Source organism: Myotis nattereri, assembly GCF_964212035.1.
Source record: "Myotis nattereri genome assembly, chromosome: 5".
Classification (NCBI taxonomy): Eukaryota; Metazoa; Chordata; class Mammalia; order Chiroptera; family Vespertilionidae; genus Myotis; species Myotis nattereri.
This window is the reverse complement of record NC_138080.1, coordinates 63747237-63766294: the sequence shown is the minus strand read 5'-3', so window position 1 is coordinate 63766294 and position 19058 is coordinate 63747237. Positions and strand designations below refer to the sequence as shown.

Sequence of the window (19058 nt, the reverse complement as noted above, 5' to 3'; positions counted from 1 at the left end):
GTTCCCGTTTTGTTTTTTTACTTCAAAATAAGATATGTGCAGTGTGCATAGGAATTTGTTCATAGTTTTTTTGTGTGTTTTTTTAAATATATTTTATTGATTTTTTTACAGAGAGGAAGGGAGAGAGATAGAGAGTTAGAAACATCGATGAGAGAGAAACATCAATCAGCTGCCTCCTGCACATCCCCCACTGGGGATATGCGTGCAACCCAGGTACATGCCCTTGACCGGAATCGAACCTGGGACCTTTCAGTCCGCAGGCCGACACTCTATCCACTGAGCCAAACCGGTTTCGGCCATAGTTTATTTTTTTAACTATAGTCCGGCCCTCCAACGGTCTGAGGGACAGTGAACTGGCCCCTGTTTAAAAAGTTTGAGGACCCCTGATCTACAGACTACCTCCATTTGGGGACCTAGAAGACATCTGGTCTGGGCTTTGTTTTGGCAAAGGATAGCTGAGTGACTCTGCATGCTATTATCTATTGGTTATCACAAACCCTTGCTTTCCTGAAGGAGGGCTGAATGTGGATGTTTGTATTCATTATTTAGGAAGCTGCAAAGTTCCAGCCTCAACCTTGAAAACAAGAAACCCTCACTGACCCCACCATATTTGACATAGCAGCAAATACTGAGAAATTAGAAAAGAATCCTTTGGATACACTCTCAGTTAAATAAGAAGAGAGACCTGAAGATCTGGGATTATAGAGAGGCGTTCTCAATCCCTGACAATAGAAGAAATGTTATGATACAGTTTTTAATAAAACAATGTGACAATATTTGCAAAGTTATATTTCTCTCTCCTAATTTTCTTCCTTAATACTTTCCAACTCCTCCACCCCCAATTTTGGAGATGTGAATAAGTATAAATATGATTTCATTATAAAAGAAGAGCCATATGTACTTTTCTGGAATTGTAAGAGTGGCAGTAAATACATAAGAATCTCCTTCATCAATCAAATTGTATTCTGTAAGCAGGCCTTCTGGAGGACATTCAATGAAGCTATTTATTTCATTTTATTTTATTTTATTTTTTACTGCTTCTGTATCAGGCAGAGCCCAATCAGGGAACAGAGTATACAGCAGGGGTCCTCAAACTTTTTAAACAGGGGGCCAGTTCACTGTCCCTCAGACCGTTGGAGGGCCAGACTATAGTTTAAAAAAAAATATGAACAAATTCCTATGCACACTGCACATATCTTATTTTGAAGTAAAAAAACAAAACAGGAACAAATACAGTATTTGTATTTGCATGTGGCCCACGGGCTGTAGTTTGAGGACCCCTGGTATACAGTAATTGAGACAAGGAAAGTTACTATTAGAATTGTTAACGTGAACTGGGGATTGGAGTAATAGGTCTTTGGCTATTAAAGGGTAAAAAGATTATTAGAAAAACACAGGAATATCAAATATAAGGAGCAGCCACTAAATCCAGGCTGAGAGAGCTCCCAAGCTAGTGTCCTCTACCAGGGCTTAGACCTCACTGGCAAAGGTAGAGCCATAGATCAGTGGATGGTTGATTAGTCTGCTGAGGTTCTATGTGGGCAAACTTCTGCCCTCTGAGATGCCAGGTGAGGCATCCACAGAGAGACAGAGATGCCATAGATGGTACCTGAAAGCCATTTGTGTGAGTTGTCAGCATCATTATGATGTGAAATGCTGGAGAGAGCAGCTGTCCTCTCTGCACTACAGGAGCTTGTGTTGGAAAAGCACTCCCGTCCCCACACTCACCCTTCCCACCCACACTCCTCAGAGGATCCTGGTAAGAAGAGCTCATGACCAGCAGTGGGATGGGGTGGGAGGGCAGGGGGAGGTGTTTGAAGGTGAAGATGGAGAAGGTATAGGAGGATAAATGGTGATGGAAATAAATAAATGCTATTTTTATAAACTCTAAAATTAAAAGAAAAAGAAACCGCTTCCACTTCCAGTGCCCTCTACTGACAAAGCTGAATATTTCCCAGCTGATAAGGAATGCAGAACTGACTTCCATTATTGCAGAGCAGGCAATCAAAGGTGAGCCTGGAGCTAAGAGGCAATAAATTGACAACTGGCACAACATCCCATTGCTAAGTGTGAATTATAACTCACAAGCTTTGCTTTTACATGGCTTGATTATTCTTGTTCTCTACTCCAATGATTCTGACCCTTTTAGCCGAATTTCTCACACTCTATTGAGTAAATGTTTCTAGAACACTGTACAATGTAATATCATTTTTGTCCATGTATTGCACTGCTCTCATAGTTTGGCATTCACATAATTTTAGTTCCTGCATGGACTCTCTTAAACCTCACCAACTTTCAGATTCTTTTCATTTTTCCCAAATCATTTTCTTAAAGGAGAATATAGCAAACCCAGTTCAATCCTATTTTGGTAGAAATCTGAGCAATTTTCAGCAATTGAATCGTTTATGAATTGACTTCTCTAGGTTAGATTCTTAGGCTGGTACAATCAGTTTGGGTCAGCAGAGGAAAGCACACAGCAAGTCTGTAATGGGCAGTGTACCGAAGGCTGTTAAGGTAAAGACGTTACTCTGTATGAAATATCAGATCTGAATGTCCAACGTAGTTTGGGGTGAGGCTGATTCCAGAAACTACTCAAAGGACAGTTAGTTCCTTAGTAGCTTGAAGAATAGTGGAGTGGGGTGCAATCAAATGAAAAATATATATGTTCATGTTCCATAGCCTAAAAAGACCATTTTCATGTTGTGCTTTGGTATGCCCTAAATATTGGAAAGTTCATTGATGTCTTGTTTCATTTTTGTGGAAATTTGAACTCTCCCAAACATGGGAGTTGGGAAATAAGTTTTAAAATTGCAGTTCAAATTTGGATGTTTGCTAAATTAGAAACATAGTGTTTGAGTTGAAAGTATTGATTTACAAGGTCACATATGCTTTACAATCTTTCATTTTGTGGTAAGAATTGAGAAATACAAAAAAAAAATGGGAGAAAAGGTTAGAAACTATTTTAGAAGTATTGAATTAAATACTTTTAATAGCTAATAAAATCATTTAAAATCTAAATGAATCTCAAGTAGTTGTCAGCAAATTAAAGCACTTTAGTTAAAAATATATATGAGTATATGTCCAATGTGCTGAAAAAGACCCAGTTTTCCCATGTGTCTGTCCTTTAGTTTGACTTTAAGACCACACTCATAATACTTCTGACACAGATATGGGGGGGTGTCTCTCACCAATTTTCCAATTTTCAATGGACACTGAAAGGGTGTCCCTCAAATTTAACTCAATTCTGTCACTATCTACCTGAAGACAGATCCCACAGGTTAAGGGTTCAGTCCCACAACTGTGGCCCCTCATTTCACATGCTGATCAAAAGTCCAGGTTGTCACCTGTGCTGATTTCTGACTGACTGGCTATAGAGTGGAAGTTCCCAAAACTTCCTCCTCCAGTTCTATTAATTTGCCAGAGCAGCTCAAAAGACCGAGAGAAGCATTTAGTTAGTAGACAGCCACTCTGTTATAAAAAGATATAACTGAGCAACACCCAGGTAGAAGAGAGGCAAGAGCAAGATATGTGGGAAGGAGCAAGCCACTCTCCCAGCACCTATGTGCTCACCAACCTGGAAGCTCTCCAAACCCCATCCTTCTGTTTTTTTATGAAGACTTCCTTACATAGACATGATAGAATAAGTCACTGGCCATTGACTATTGATTCAACCTCCAGACCCTCTCCAGTCCCTGGAGGTCTGAGGTGGGGAGAAGAAGGGGGCAGGGCTGAAAGTTCATACTAACATGGTTGGTTTCCCTAGCAACCAGCCCCCATCCTTAGGCACTTTCTAAAAGCCACCTCATTAACATGAACTCCAATGTAGTTTGAAAGGAATCTATAATAATAAAAGCATAATATGCAAATTAGACCAGACGTCCAAGAGAAGCCCAGGTCCTGGGTGCCTGTTGATGGCCAGAAAGAAGCTGGGGTCCCGGGTGCCAGAGGGAACCAGTGCTGCCAGCCAGGGAAAGGAAGGCCTACTCTTGCATGAATTTCATGCATCGGGCCTATAGTTTGTTATAAACATCAAAACACCTTTATTGCTCTTATCACTTAGGAAATCCCAAGGGTTCAGAAGTTCTGCAGAATAGGGGACAAGGACCAAACATACATTTCTTATTAAAAACCACAATATCACAATGTGAAATCATGATACAGGATAGCAAAAATACCAGAAATACAAACAACTAAAGTGGTTCAATTTTATTTAGAAAAGGCCTGCCTTCAGGCTTCTGCTTTAACATTTGACACTGAGGATAGTTCAAGCCAGGATGGCTGATGTTGTATTTGACTTTTGGAGATCAAACACTAAACCGAGAAAGAGCTAGAAATGGCAGTGAACTAGTTCAGAACGGGATTCCCCAAAATGTGCCACTTTGACATGAGGATTATTTTCGAGTTAAATGCCATGGGGACCCTGCAGGCCCAAAAGAAACTCTTTAAATAATGTAAACAGGGGGCCTTTCCTATAATGAGCTACTAGCATAAATATGACTTATCTGTATGGCACAGCAAACATCTAATTACTGCACATCTGCTCTTCTTATTGTCCTGTGAATTCCTGTCCTCTCCCCTGCAGCCCTGGCCTGTATCCCATTCCCTGGCTCAATATGGAATATATTCCTCATTTTACCTTTCTGTCTTAGAACCTCTCATATAAGTGGGGTTCCCAGATGCATAAAAATTAAATCTGTTTTTCTCCTGTCAATCTGAGAGAGGACAGTAAGAAGCTAGGAAAATTCCTTGCAAATAGAATGGGGAAACTGAGACAAGTGGCCGACTCAAACTGGTCTCATCCAGTACTCTGACTCATCTGTCTCCTTCTCCCTTGCATGTCCACTTCCTTAATCATTAAGCCTCGGATCAGTGAGCTTCTAATGAGCATCAAATAACCTTAGGAACAATGCCTCAGGTCTATGGACCACAGGGACAGGGTTTTGGTCAAACTAGAAATGACATCTAGACCTCAGCTGTGATTTAGGTCCCGGCCCAATGAAGCAAAAAACAAAACAAACAAAAAAACAAAAAACAGACAAAGCGATGCCATGGCTGACATTAGGACCAGATGCAATGACCAATGACCCCCTAACCCAGGGGTGGGCAAACTTTTTGACTCGAGGGCCACAATGGGTTCTTAAACTGGACCGGAGGGCCGGAACAAAAGCATGGATGGAGTGTTGGTGTGAACTAATATAAATTCAAAGTAAACATCATTACATAAAAGGGTATGGTCTTTTTTTTTTTTTTTAGTTTTATTCATTTCAAACGGGCCGGATCTGGCGGGCCGTAGTTTGCCAATGGCTGCCCTAACCTATTGCCAACTAATCAGTAGAGACTCTGACCCTGAAAGGACACACCTGGAAAGCTGAAGAGTATTCTATTGAGATCCTCCCCTGAAAATTTCCCTAAAATTCCTGCCTTCAGAGAACAGAGAACAACAACAACAACAACCTTAAGGCACCCTAGGACCCAGTGAGCAGAGAGCGGTGAGCATGTGCTCTTCATTCCTAAGGTGCATATCCTTGCTTTCTTTTTCCAAAGCTCCAAAGGCCCTTCTTTTGCCACTGTAACTTGTTTCCTGATTCCACACTGGCCGGCTGGCTCACTTCTTCTGCTTCTATGATTTTCCTTCTAAAAAGCTCAATAAACTTCTTATGCTAGAGTTCTTGGCTCTGAATTCTTTCTTTGCTGAACTCAAGAACTGAGGTCTAACACTGACGCTAACAAAACTGTCTGATGTCAATGTGATTATGAGACCAGCCAAAAGAACCTTTCTAAGGTAGAGGAAAATTTTTCCTCTCCAACAGAAGCAACCATAAATGGGCTCAGGAAGAGAAATTCTCTGCTTCCCAACCTTGTTATTTTATTTGAAATGTTGTGATGTATGACACAGTCTACGTGAATTCTTAGAAGCAGTGCAAAAACCTTTTAAAGATCACAGCTTCTCCCTTAAACATAAGCTACACCTTTCTCTGCTTCATTTTTTTAAAGCTGGAAAACTAACTATATCTTACAGGGTGTTTAACGTAGCATATTCCTATAACACATATGATTGTTTGGCTATAGACAAAAGAAACTTAGTCTGGCAATTCTGAATAATGTTGGGATTAATTTTAAGGACTAAAGAGAATTAAAGAATTAAACAGAAATTTTAAACTCCAGCACCAAAAAGGACATGATTCAGAACACTCAGTGTCTTAGAGGCTAAGGATGAGCAATTACATTTTTCTATAGCCCTATAGGGCCTCATACAATGTGAAAAAATAGGTAATTCTTCAAGAGCGATTTAGCATGTTTTTCCTAAAGGAAGGTGAATGCATTCTGGGTAACTGAAAAACAATAAATATCTACTTTAATCCACATACATATGTTCAACTATTTTAAAATAGTCAGTGAGAAATTGTGGTGAAACATTGCCTAGGAGAGCAATTTTTAAAATGTGCAGGCTTATGTGTCTATGATGATTTACTCATAATTTACAGAAACATTCTACTCTCTTAGTCCCAGACTATGAACAATAACTGCTATTTTTTTCTGGTGGTTTCAGATGTGTTTCCTTTTTAACTTGATGCACTTACGTATTATCTTTTTCTCTTCTTTCCTTCCTGATGTTTTATATGTCACTAAGAAATAATTAGAATGCCCTAATCAACCTATCAATAGACATGATATGTAATAAAATACAATACTCATTTATTTATTCTTTCAACATATGTTTATTAAATGGCTTCTGAGTATTAGTCACCATTATAAGAGGTAGAGTTTCATCTGTGAGTAAAACAAATGAATATCCCTTCCCTTATTCTTAAAAAAGGACACTATGGCATAATTGAACCTTCTCCACAATACATGCTACTATATTTATTTCACAATCAGTTAACTAAAAATGCCCTGAATATTTGTTAAAAATTATAGCTATTTAATGCTTTGTGAACACCAGCATTTACATTTATATACCAACTGACAATGAAGATAATCCATTTGTAATAGTATCTAAAATTGGAGCCCTTCTGGAGAGTAGAGTGATCTGCTTTCTATGCTGGAAGACAGCTGGATACATATCCCTGTCTCCCCAGATATATCCAGGTGCACACAGTGTAACCTTGGTTGTGATAACTCTTACACTAGCACCTGTATTGTTTCACTCAGTTTGGATATTTGAAATGACTCCACAGACTACAGAATATACTCATATATCATATATGGCTTTTATTTAAAAGCAAAGAATATGTGCAGGAGAGAAAACATGATGTTATACAGTAGGAATCTAAGGGGCATTCCAGAGCACAAGCTCCCAATGGCCCCAAACATATACAGAGAAAGTGCTTAATGTGTCTTAAACTGCCAAGATCTGAGCAAAGAATCTCAGTTTCAGGACAGCTATGAATGGATGAAGCTTTCAATGAGATGCCTTATAAAAACCCTTTATTCACAAAATTAAGCCAGGTTTGTCACACAAGTTAGCCTAACTGTAAACTACCAGTAAAAAAAGTAACTACTGTGTGTTTCCAGGAAGGATTATGGACTTTCATAAATCCACTGCCCTTAATTTGGCCATGAGTCAAACACCAAATATCTAGGCATTCCCAAAGATATAGTATGTGCCCACTCCAGCCATAAATCAGCTCTATCTCCCTAACTCCTGATTTAATCATGTCCACATTTGTTAATATATTAATGTGTACTAACATCTCAACATTACATTATCACTATTTTAATAATCTCTAATGTAATCTTTCTTACACATTGTCCCCCTGCCTACTCCAGTAGATGGGGTCAGAATATAAGCCCTATACTCCAAACCTGAATGGGCTGGGACCCTGTATGTAATTATGGGTCACTACATTTCCATTTTCTGTCATGTTGATGGGCTTGTATCAACTCGAAAGGGTCTTTGTGGGCTGATCCTCACAGTTCTCCTTCGTAAGACTGCAAGGGTCTGCTATGCTTCAAAACCAAATTAGAGCTCTATGACAGTCTGAATTAGAAGGTCTTCATACTGTATTATTTCCTCTGTTGGAATGATCTTCCCCCAAGTAGTCTCACCATAAGCCTCATCACTTCCTAAATGTCTTTACTCAAGGTCACCTCCAAGTGCAGCTTCTCCTGGTCATCCTTTTTAAAGTTTCAAACCCCAGTGATTTTATATTCCCCTTTGTCTACTACATTTTTTCTCCTAAGCACTTATCACTGTATAATGATAATATTTTTACTTACTTATTTTGTATACTGTATTGTCTGCCTCAATCATAAGTAAACTCCAAGAGATAAGAATTTTTTTTTTTACTGTTATATCCCTAATGCCTAGAACAGCATCTGACATAAAATAGGTAGTCAAACACTGTTTATTGAATGAAAAAACACAAGAGTAGACTTTGAGTATTGACCCCAGCTACAATCAAGTCCCCCACAAGATCCTCCCTCATTTTAACCCTGATTTTGAATTTATGTCCATGAACATGAAGTTCTTTGAACCAGCAAATAAGTCACCTACATTTGATATAATACAATACACAGGATTTTAGAGTATCCACTTGTGTCCACTCTTGTTTCCTAAATTTCAATATGTAACAAAGAAGCCAGAATGATATTTTTAAAATGTAAGTCACATAATTTACTCTAAGCCCCTACATTTGGCTGAATCTGCCTCTCCAATATCCATGTGGCTCACTCCCTTACCTTTTAGTTTTTTTGCTCAAATGTCACTTTCTCAATGAGGCTTTTTTTAACCATCTTATTTAAAAGTGTTATATACTTTTCCCTCTAAAGTAGCATTCCTTTTTCTCTTTATCCTGCTCTACCTTTTCTTTTTTCTTCCACAAAACTTGATCATCTCTAATATAATCTAACTTACACATTACTCATTAGATAAGAACAGAAGTTCCATGTCACCAAGGCTTTTGTCCTTTTTGTTTGTTTGTTTTTTTCTTTCACTGACATATCTCAAGTACCTGGTACAAATCAAGCATTTGGTAAATACATAGATAATAAATTAGTGCGGTGTTTTCATGAAAGGATAAGTCATCTTGCACTGTTTTTCTTTTATTTATTTTTTGGTACGATATATATATATATATATATATATATATATATATATATATATTTGGTCAATGGGTTATTAAATTGTTTTTAATTTTAAAGGAAAGAACAATTTAAGAAGAATTTAGAATGTATTATCCATTCTTTGTTCATTTAAGAGCTGCTTAGCCTATCTAAAATATACCAAAAGCCCCACATTGTACTTTTTCTATATCCTCTGAGGAAGTAAGTAGATAGGTAATTACAACAAAGTATGATTAGGGCTACGGTGCAATCATATTGTAACTTCAACTTTTGCCACTGTGCTCTCTTTGCATTCTAGTTCTTGGCTTATAATAGAAAAGCAAATATAGCATGGTCTCATTACAATACATTGCATTATAAATAGTAAAATATGTACACAAGGGTATCTCCATAGTGTTTATGACAGTAAGGAACATACACCCTCTTTAAAACATCACCATGCACCAGGAATGTTCTGTACACTGCTGTGCTTTGGGGAACTACTCATTACAACGATTTTTTTAAATGCATACAACGATTCCACTTTTTTAATGACAAGACTGTTTCATTGAAAAAGTGTTTAATGCTTAGTATACATTATCACTGGGGGCATAACTGTCTGTTTTATCTTTGAAAAGTATTTTGGAAATGTTGCAGATCTCGTTTAAATAATTAGACTGGCCTTGGTTTTCCTGGTTCAGGGGGTGCCCTACCCCTTGCTGACTCCCCTGCCTGGGACGCAGGGTGAGCTCATTTCCTCTGAACCAAAGCTGAAACCTGACTACCTCTTGGTTCAAGAGTGCCCTACTGCTCATCAGGCATCATGTTGTCTTACCAAGCACCACAGGGGAGTTGTCATGGGGATATTGCTGATTGCCTGCACTTAGAGCTGGTAAATATGCAGACGTGTAGAATATTAAATTACTTTATTAGCAATCAACATATTATGCCATTAGGTTCATCTGTATGACTAAAAATTAGCAAAAATTAATCAAGTATTTTAAAAACCAATCAAATATTTTAACCCTGTTTTTATTCTTTTAAATACAGTTTCTAGTTTGGGTGACAGGAAACTAAAGTTATGTGAGATCATTAAGGCACTACGTCCCTACTATTGTCCTCTTTTAAATACATGACTATACCAGTAATTTAAAGTGAAAGTACAATTTCATAAGCTAAGCAGAAAGAATTTGGGGCAAATCAATATTTTTCAGTTTAGTCAAATTGACAACCCAGTATACACACAAATATAAATGTTAAAATTGAAAAAAATGTATCCTAAGATAAGTGAACATGATAAAAACAGGGTTCACTTTCTAATTCTATTATTACAAATTTAGGTTAGGTATAATAAAATTGTTTTCCATTTCCTATAGTTTATATTTTTTTCTGAACCACATCTGATTAATCCCAACATTGATATCTTTATGTGCCTGTATATATCCTGATTTATGAAATTTGTTATTTTATTTCAGATGATTAGATGGCTTGAAAGTTGTAGACTGGTTCTGTGTTTTGCCACTTTACTGTCAATAGTTGTAATAAATATTAAGTAAAATTCATATCATTGCACTTAAGAAGGGCTAGTGCTTATAGAATATTGAAAAGAAACTGTAGAAAATGTGAGCAAAACATGGAAAGCAACCGCGAACCACAGATAAATATTATGTAGTTAGATTTAACTAGAAATTTAATTAAAATCTTGGTGCATTAGCCACTTAACTCTGAACAATTTATTGAACATTAATTTACAATCAGCCAATGAACGTATACTGACAATGAAAACACACTTACTAGTATATATGAACTTTATCAACAATTTCCTCAGTCAGCTATATCATGGCAACACACAACATCTTAATGATTCCTTTTGTAAGAACTTAATCAAAATTTTCACTTTAACAAGGGTCTCTTGTTTTCCCAACTTCCTCTTCCAAATGCTGCCTCTAATCTATGTAGTAGATCCCACAATCCACTGATCCTACCACTTCTCTACGTCCCTACATGCCTCATGTCTTAGCTACAATTCTTATCCAGACTAATGTCCATGGTCACTCATTAAAATCATTGCCTGACACAAACCTTTATTCTCTAGTTATCTTACTTAACAGTACTCCCTTGGCCAAATTCTGTTCTTATTATATCAAAACTGTATCCATCACTTGTCTGCAACTGCTTAGCTGAACATGACTGGAGGAAAACACAAAACCATGCTGACGGTCCTTATTTCAAATCAGTGGCCACTAATCTGAACAGTTATAATATTTTTCCTAAATTATCTGACATTCTTATTATCCTATTTAATTATCATCCTCCCCATTTAAACGTATAACACATCCTTTCTTTCCCTCATACTCAGCTGATAATTTCGCATTTGTTTTCAGTTAAATAACAGAAGCAGTTGAAAGGAAACATAGTTGAGCTCCCTACTTGGGTCTGTGTCTGTGCACTTTGTCTCTTAGTATAAATTATCTCTGTTGCTAGCAAGGGCCAACTGCCGTTTGTGCATTAGATTACATTTCTTTCCATCCACGCAAGAAGACTGCTCTGGAAATGCTCTCCTCTCTCCAAGGCAGTACCAGTTTTTCATGCTCTTTCTCATAAGCCTCAAAACTAGATATTCTTTCTGAATATAACTTTCTTGATGTTTCTCCATCATTTCTTTTCCTTTTTGGCACAAATTCTCAAGGGAGTTCCACACACTTTGAATCCTTTTTCTCATAGTCTGTTTTCTATCTCACCTTGTCCAATAGGAATATCTAGGCTGCCAAACGACACTTACCAAAGTCAACAAGCACTACAGTGCTAAATCCAACTGCCCATTGATAATCCTCCCTACCTGACCTCTCAGCAGCATTTGACTAAATTGCTTACTTCTTGAAATATTGTCTTCACTTAACATTCTTGTTTTCTTTCCTTTAAACTCTTCTCATTTTCTTTCCATCTTTCTTGCCATTTCCTTATAATCCCCCTACATTCTCTAAACATTAGTGTGCTCCAGAGTTTAATCCTTAGACATTTTCACTGTGATCACTAAGGAAATTAGTGTAATGTCCTTAGTGATCACATTTATTTAATGATTTTGATATCATCAATATGATGATAGTTCACAATTGTATGTCTCAAAGTTGGACCATTGTCCTGAATTTTTGATAGGATGTGATGCTTATTCAACTTCTACCCCATATAAAATTAAAACTTAGACTAGCTACATTTTTTAAAGGATGCATTTGGAGATATTATCTTACCTGATTTCAAACTTACTATAAAGCTATATTAATTGAAAGTGTTGCTGTGGTGTGCTATTAGTTGACTTGTGTTCCACAGACCTCCATAAAGATAAGTGAAAGTCTTAACCCCAGTACCTCAAAGTGTGTCCTTATTTGAAGATGGAGTGTTTAAAGATGGAATCATGTTAAAATGAGGTCATTAGAGTGGCCCTAATCCACTATGACTGGTGTCTTTATAAAAAGGGAGAAATCTAGGCACAGATATGCACACAGAAAGGAAGCTGTCTGAAGACTGGAATTATTCTCCCACAGACAGAGAATGACTAGAAGTTGGGAGAGAGGCCTGGACAGATCTTTTCTTAGTGCTGTTGACAATCACGGTGCCCTCTACTAGTATCTTGGACTTCTAGTCCCAGACTGTGAATCAACAAATTTCTGCTATTTAACTCACTCAATCTGTGGCATTTTGTCACAGTAGACCTAAAAATGTAATACATGATGTTAGGATTGACAAATAGATTAAAAGAATAGAATATAAAATCCACAAATAGACTTATCCATCTATGCTCTATTGATTTTAACAATCATGTCCAGAATATTTAATTGGAAGAGTTAGTAATTTCTAAAGACAATGATGTAATAATTGGATATTCATATAAAAAGAAGCTATCCTCAATACTTACTCCATGTTTAAAAAATCACAAATAAATCATATACACAAACCTAAAAGATAAAACTAATAAATTTCTAGAAGAAAATGAGAAACATATGAAAAAATATTTTGAAATTTGGATTAGTTGACGAATTATTAGAATCCCAAATGTTTGAATCATAAACAAAAACAGTATATAAAGTATACTTCTTAGAAAATAATTTCATTTTCAAGAGCATTTTTACAAAAATGAAAAGACAGGCCAAAAATTGGAAGAATATAATGAAAAGCATATATCTGAATAGTGATTTATATCCAGAATACATAAAGCACTTTTGCAACTCAACAGTAGAAAACAAGATGCAAAAGGGTCAAATTTTAAATAGACACTTCACAAAAGAAAATATACAAATGACCATAAGCACATGAAAAAAAGTGCAGGGATCTGGAAAGGGTGAATTAAAGCCACAACAAGAGTCAGCTACATAATCACTAAAATTAAAATTCTACTAAAAATATTTTGTTGGTCAAACTGGTCTCTGTTCAGATCTTTGATGTGGTCCTTCAGTTTTTCAAGTGAGCACTAATGAAGAAGATCAAGATTCAACCTTAAAGAAGGTAAAGACAGCCCAAGCCAGTTTTGCTTAGTTGTTAAAGAGTCGGCCTGTGGACCAAAGGGTCACCGGTTCGAATCCAGGTCAAGGGCATGTAACTCGATTGCAGTTTCGATCCCTGGCCCCAGTCAGGGCATGTGTGGGAGGCAGCCCATCAATGTGTCTCTCTCACATTGATGTTTCTCTTTCTCTTTCCCCCTCCCTTCTACTCTCTCTAAGAAATCCTCAGGTGAGGATTAACAAAAAGTGGAAATATCCTGAGCACCAGAAAAGTTAGGTTCAGGTTCAAGACAGACTCAATTCCTTGCAAGTACCTGGAGAGAGAATCAGGAATCAGAAGGGCAGAAGGGAAACCCACCAGGTGGACTAGTCATGAAAAGTGAGTTGCTAGACCGATCCTGAAAGAATTATCAGATACTCAGAGTGTGTAGGTTATGCTTTTTAAATTATATTCACCAGTAGGAAAAGATTTTCTAATATATTTGCATTGATTTATTGTACATATAGATTTAAGCCATCAAGTGACAGACAAGAATTATGTGCAGTTATAAAAGGTAAGGGCAAGAGACGATGGATAGATGAGATGTCAGTCAGGCTCCAAGCAATATTATACTATATTTGACATATTCCTCCATAAAGTAAATATATGACAAGGGTAGCTGAAACTTGCTTGCTTTTCATGTAAAATGTCATACTATAAAACTTAACCTACAACTGGATAAAATGCTTAAATTGAATTTCAGAGGATAAATAGTTAGGTAAATACAGTTTGGGTAGAATATTGTAGGACATGGTTTTCAAACTGTGCTTCATAAGGGAAAATGAAAAAAAACAAAACAAAAACCCACAACCCACCCCACCCCCCTGCCACCGCACACACACACTTAGAAATGTTACTATAGCCCTTTCTATCCTCCAACTATAAGCAACTCTGCTTTTATATATTATATAGCGGTGAGCATTTCTAGCTGATATTTTATTTTGACCTAAGAATAATTCATAAAAAAACAAACAAAAAACTACTCTGAGGAAATACCAGAACACAAGTCAATTAGAAATAATAATGGTGCATTATTCAAAATGCAGATTCAAAATTCAACCAAATCTAAGATTTTTATTGTTTGTCTACTTTAAAATTACTTTAATAAAACACATTTTAATTAGTTCAACATAATAAAGCCCCTAATATGATCTATAAATAGCAAACATCAAGATCATGTGAAATGACTTTTCAGGATGATAAACTCCACAGAGATGGACATGGAGACATTGGGTCTGTATCAGTTAGGAGCTTTTTCAGGAGCTACTTATCAGAATATCTAACTAACAATAACTTAAACAAGAAAATCACCAATTACTTAACAAAATTTAAAGGTGAGAGCCATTGTGGAACTCTCAGTGGCTCCACTGTGTCATCAAAGATCCATTTATGCTTTCACTATCCTCATTGTGTTGGATATTTTTTCCCACGACCGACAATCTCATGTGAAAATGTTTGCTAGAAGATCCAGGCCTTATTTTGTCACAAAAGCCTCTGTTCCTGTCCTATTTTCTTTTATGATCTTATTGTGCTAAAGGACACTGTTGCGTTCACATACACACACAAGATAAGGGTCAATGAAAACGAGAAAACAGCCATTGTCTAGGCAACTGGAATTACTCTCACAAGGAACATTTTACAATTAATTTATGATTTAAAAAATCAGACCCAATGTCTTGAGAACCTGGCTGGAGATCCTGGCTAGAACCTGGCTGGAGAACCACTATGCTGATCAACTGAACGCTGCCTCCATGTCCTTCATTCTTCGCTTACTCTGTCCACACCTTTGGGAACCCCTGGACCTGCTGGGGTTGGACCCCAACAAATGGCGCACCTCCTGCTCGCACGGCCCAAGTCCCTGCTGCAGAAGCTGGAGACCTCCTTCCAGGAGGCCTGGCTGCGGGACTTCCCCTGGCTGCGCTACTGCAAGGACACAGACCTCATGTCCTGCGCCTGGTGCCAAAAGACCCCTTCTGACGGCGGCGGCGGGGAACTCCCCCCCCCCCCCCAGGGGCCATGACGAGCTGTCGCGAGGGACCCGCAACTACAAGAAAACCCTGCTCCTGTGGCACCACGTCTCCACGGAGCACAAGCTCCACGAAGCCAATGCCCAGAAATCAGAAATACCTTCAGAAGAGGGATACTGTGACTTTAATAGTAGGCCAAATGAAAACTCTTATTGCTATCAACTTCTTCGACAATTAAATGAGCAGAGAAAGAAAGGTATTCTTTGTGATGTCAGCATTGTGGTGAGCGGAAAAATCTTTAAAGCTCATAAGAACATCCTGGTTGCAGGCAGCCGTTTCTTTAAGACTTTATATTGCTTTTCCAACAAAGAAAGCCCTAACCAAAACAATACTACCCACTTAGATATTGCTGCAGTTCAAGGTTTCTCCGTCATCTTGGACTTCCTATACTCTGGTAACCTGGTGCTCACGAGTCAAAATGCCATTGAAGTGATGACCGTGGCCAGCTATCTGCAAATGAGCGAAGTTGTTCAGACTTGCCGAAATTTCATTTAAAATGCCTTAAATATAAGCATTAAATCTGAAGCTCCGGAGTCTGCGGTTGTGGACTATAACAACAGAAAACCAGTCAGTAGAGATGGTCTGTCTTCATCACAGGATCAAAAAATTGCCAGTTTTTGGGCAATACGGAATCCTACCAATTTGGCAAGTAATACAAAAACTGAAAATGATGGTTGCAATGTCGATGGGGGCCAAATGGAGAACTACCAAATGAATGACAGTGGTTGGGTCCAGGATGGTTCACCTGAATTGGCTGAAAGTGAAGCCCCACGTCAAACAAAAGTGTTTATTTGGAATAATATTGGCTCCCAGGGAATTCAAGAAACTGGCAACAAAAAAAGGAGGAAAAACCAAACTCCAAAGAGATTTATTGATAATATACCACCTAATAATGAAACAAGTTTAGAAGATTGCTCCGTGAAGCAGCCACCTGTCGCCTATCCAGAGGAAGATATGTCATTCATTAAGGAAGAACCGGATCTGGATGGTGCTCTGCTCCAGGGGCCGGACTGTGACAGGAATGTGAACGCAAACGTGCTGGCAGAAGCCAGCTTGGGGCAGGATGCAGGCGATGCTGGTACTTCACATGATTTCAAGTATGGCCTGATGCCTGGCCCATCAAGTGATTTCAAGTATGGATTGCTACCAGGTACTTCAAACAATTTCAAGTATGGCTTGCTACCAGGTGCTGCAAACGATTACAGTTATGGGTTGTTGCCTAAATCTTGGCCAAAACAAGAAACTTGGGAAAATGGTGAATCATCTCTAAACATGAACAAGTTAAAATGCCCTCATTGTACCTATGTAGCCAAATACAGACGAACACTAAAAAGGCATTTGCTCATTCATACTGGAGTCAGATCCTTTAGCTGTGAGATTTGTGGAAAACTGTTTACTCGCAGAGAGCATGTAAAAAGACATTCCCTGGTGCATAAAAAGGATAAAAAGTACAAATGTATGGTGTGTAAGAAGATCTTCATATTAGCTGCCAGTGTTGGAATCAGACATGGATCTCGACGCTGTGGTATTTGTGTAGAATGTGCAGATAAACCACGGCCAGGAAGGCAAGAAGACAGGGACAGGAGACAGATTTCCCTCGGATGAAGAGTATGAGGAGAACAAAGGGGGAGAAGCCAAAGAAGAGTTGGCTGACGAGGGAGAAGATCAGAACCACCTGTCCCAATGGGACGAGTTGGGAGACATCTGTATGTCTCAGGATGATTAAGTGGCCTACTCTGCTCCTCAAGGATGCTGCAATGGGACATAATATGCAGCGACAATTTGAATTGTTGAACTTGAAGGCTTGCAAATATGGGACATGCTGGATGGTAGTTAAGTTTCTGTGAAAACTGTAGGGTCAAAGCCTTAGAGCAAAATTTTTTTATATTTGCACAGGACTGGACAGCAACCAACCTTGCGGTTGGATTACATGGAGTCCCCACATCTTCAGTCAGTTATCAAAGTAAAAATATTTTTTATTGATAGGATATACAGTAAGTCTTTGGGTCCTAATGAAAATGGATTACCTGTCTGTAAAGAGCTGGCGTTTACGTGCCAGTTTAACCGGAATGAAGAAAATCCAGTTATGAGAATACAGTGACAGCTGGCCCAACTACACTGTCCACCAAACCACTCAGGCTAGTTTGTACTAGTAGAGTTTTGTTTCTATTTTTATTTTTATTAATTTTATTTTTTTTAATACAGATTTTCAGTGAGGGGCCTTTTCAACCCTATTGGTTGTACCTTTCCGTATTTTCCATTTTGATTTGCTTCATAAGTTAAACCAAGTCTCTTCTAGTCTTAGGTATTATTCCTCAATTTTGTGCTGATGGGCATGTTTATAAGAACTGGAGAGGTAATTTATTGGAATGAACTAACTGACTTCTTCCATTCCCCCTTCCTTTTTGACATGAATTTTACTACTTCACAAATAAAGAATGACGTTGCAAAGTTAACAAAAAAAAGAAAATCAGACCCAATGTCTTTATCATAGGAGATAATGATGATGCTAGGCTAGGCTTGCAATAATGGAATCACAGATTTAGGAGATTTTTCAGAATTAAAGTGCAGAGAGCAAAATATAAGGTATGGTTAAAATAAAACTACAAGAAAAATGCATTTCACTCCTATGAAGGAAAGATGCTGTATAGGAATCTTTTATTTCCCTTTAAAGCAATTTATACCCAATCAAATTAAAATTCTCCTTTTTTTGATAACTATAAAAAATATTTATTATACTAGTAAAGCCTGTCAGATGAGAATGAAATTCTAATGAAGTAAAAAGAAAAAGAATTTCACACAACTTTCATATAGGTTTGGCATTTTGTAAAGGGAGATATAAATTTTCCTCCAACAAAAATTTAAAAGATTCCACAAAACTATCAGATGTAGATTTTCAAAGAGCAAAATTCTAAAGTGATTCCTTAACCAAATATAATGACTTATTAGTATCTAACATATGAATCAACAATTTGATTCATTCTGATATGTATTTCTAAACACAGATTTTTAAGTAGAAATAAGATCTAATTTTATTTAGGCTATTGATTGAATCCGATACAAAAAACAAACAAACAAAAAAAAAACCACGAAAGTGACTGGTAAGGTTTTTGTCAGCAACAATTTGAGCCATATACATTAAACACTGGGCTTCCAACGTGCAGGTTTCAATGGACCCTCATAATAAGATTCTGATACCAGAGGGTGGCCATGGGTGTCTCTGTGTCTCACATCCGAGAACAATCATATCGAAGAAAGAACAATTATTAAACAATTATTAAAGGGCCTAAATTGTTGTATAAATGTGATTGTACTTATGTAATTGACTGAAACGCAGGAGAACTTTATTGGCCCTTACAAGGAAAACCCTTATTTAAAAATTTAACCCATCCAGCATGGCTCAGTGGTTGAGCTTTGACTATGAACCAGGAGGTCACAGTTCAATTCTAG

At 37.6% G+C, this 19058-nt stretch overlaps 1 protein-coding gene across 1 annotated transcript; it reads left to right on the top strand.

Annotated features, from left to right (window-relative positions):
- Positions 1-15406: 15406 nt before the first annotated feature.
- LOC308520265 (zinc finger and BTB domain-containing protein 10-like) lies at positions 15407-17334 on the top strand (the record flags this gene model as incomplete). The annotated part of the gene is given in 5 exon segments (XM_081092772.1): positions 15407-15582; positions 15584-16100; positions 16104-17181; positions 17184-17204; positions 17207-17334. Coding segments are annotated over 5 exon segments (1920 nt in total).
- Between the last annotated feature and the right edge of the window lie 1724 nt (positions 17335-19058).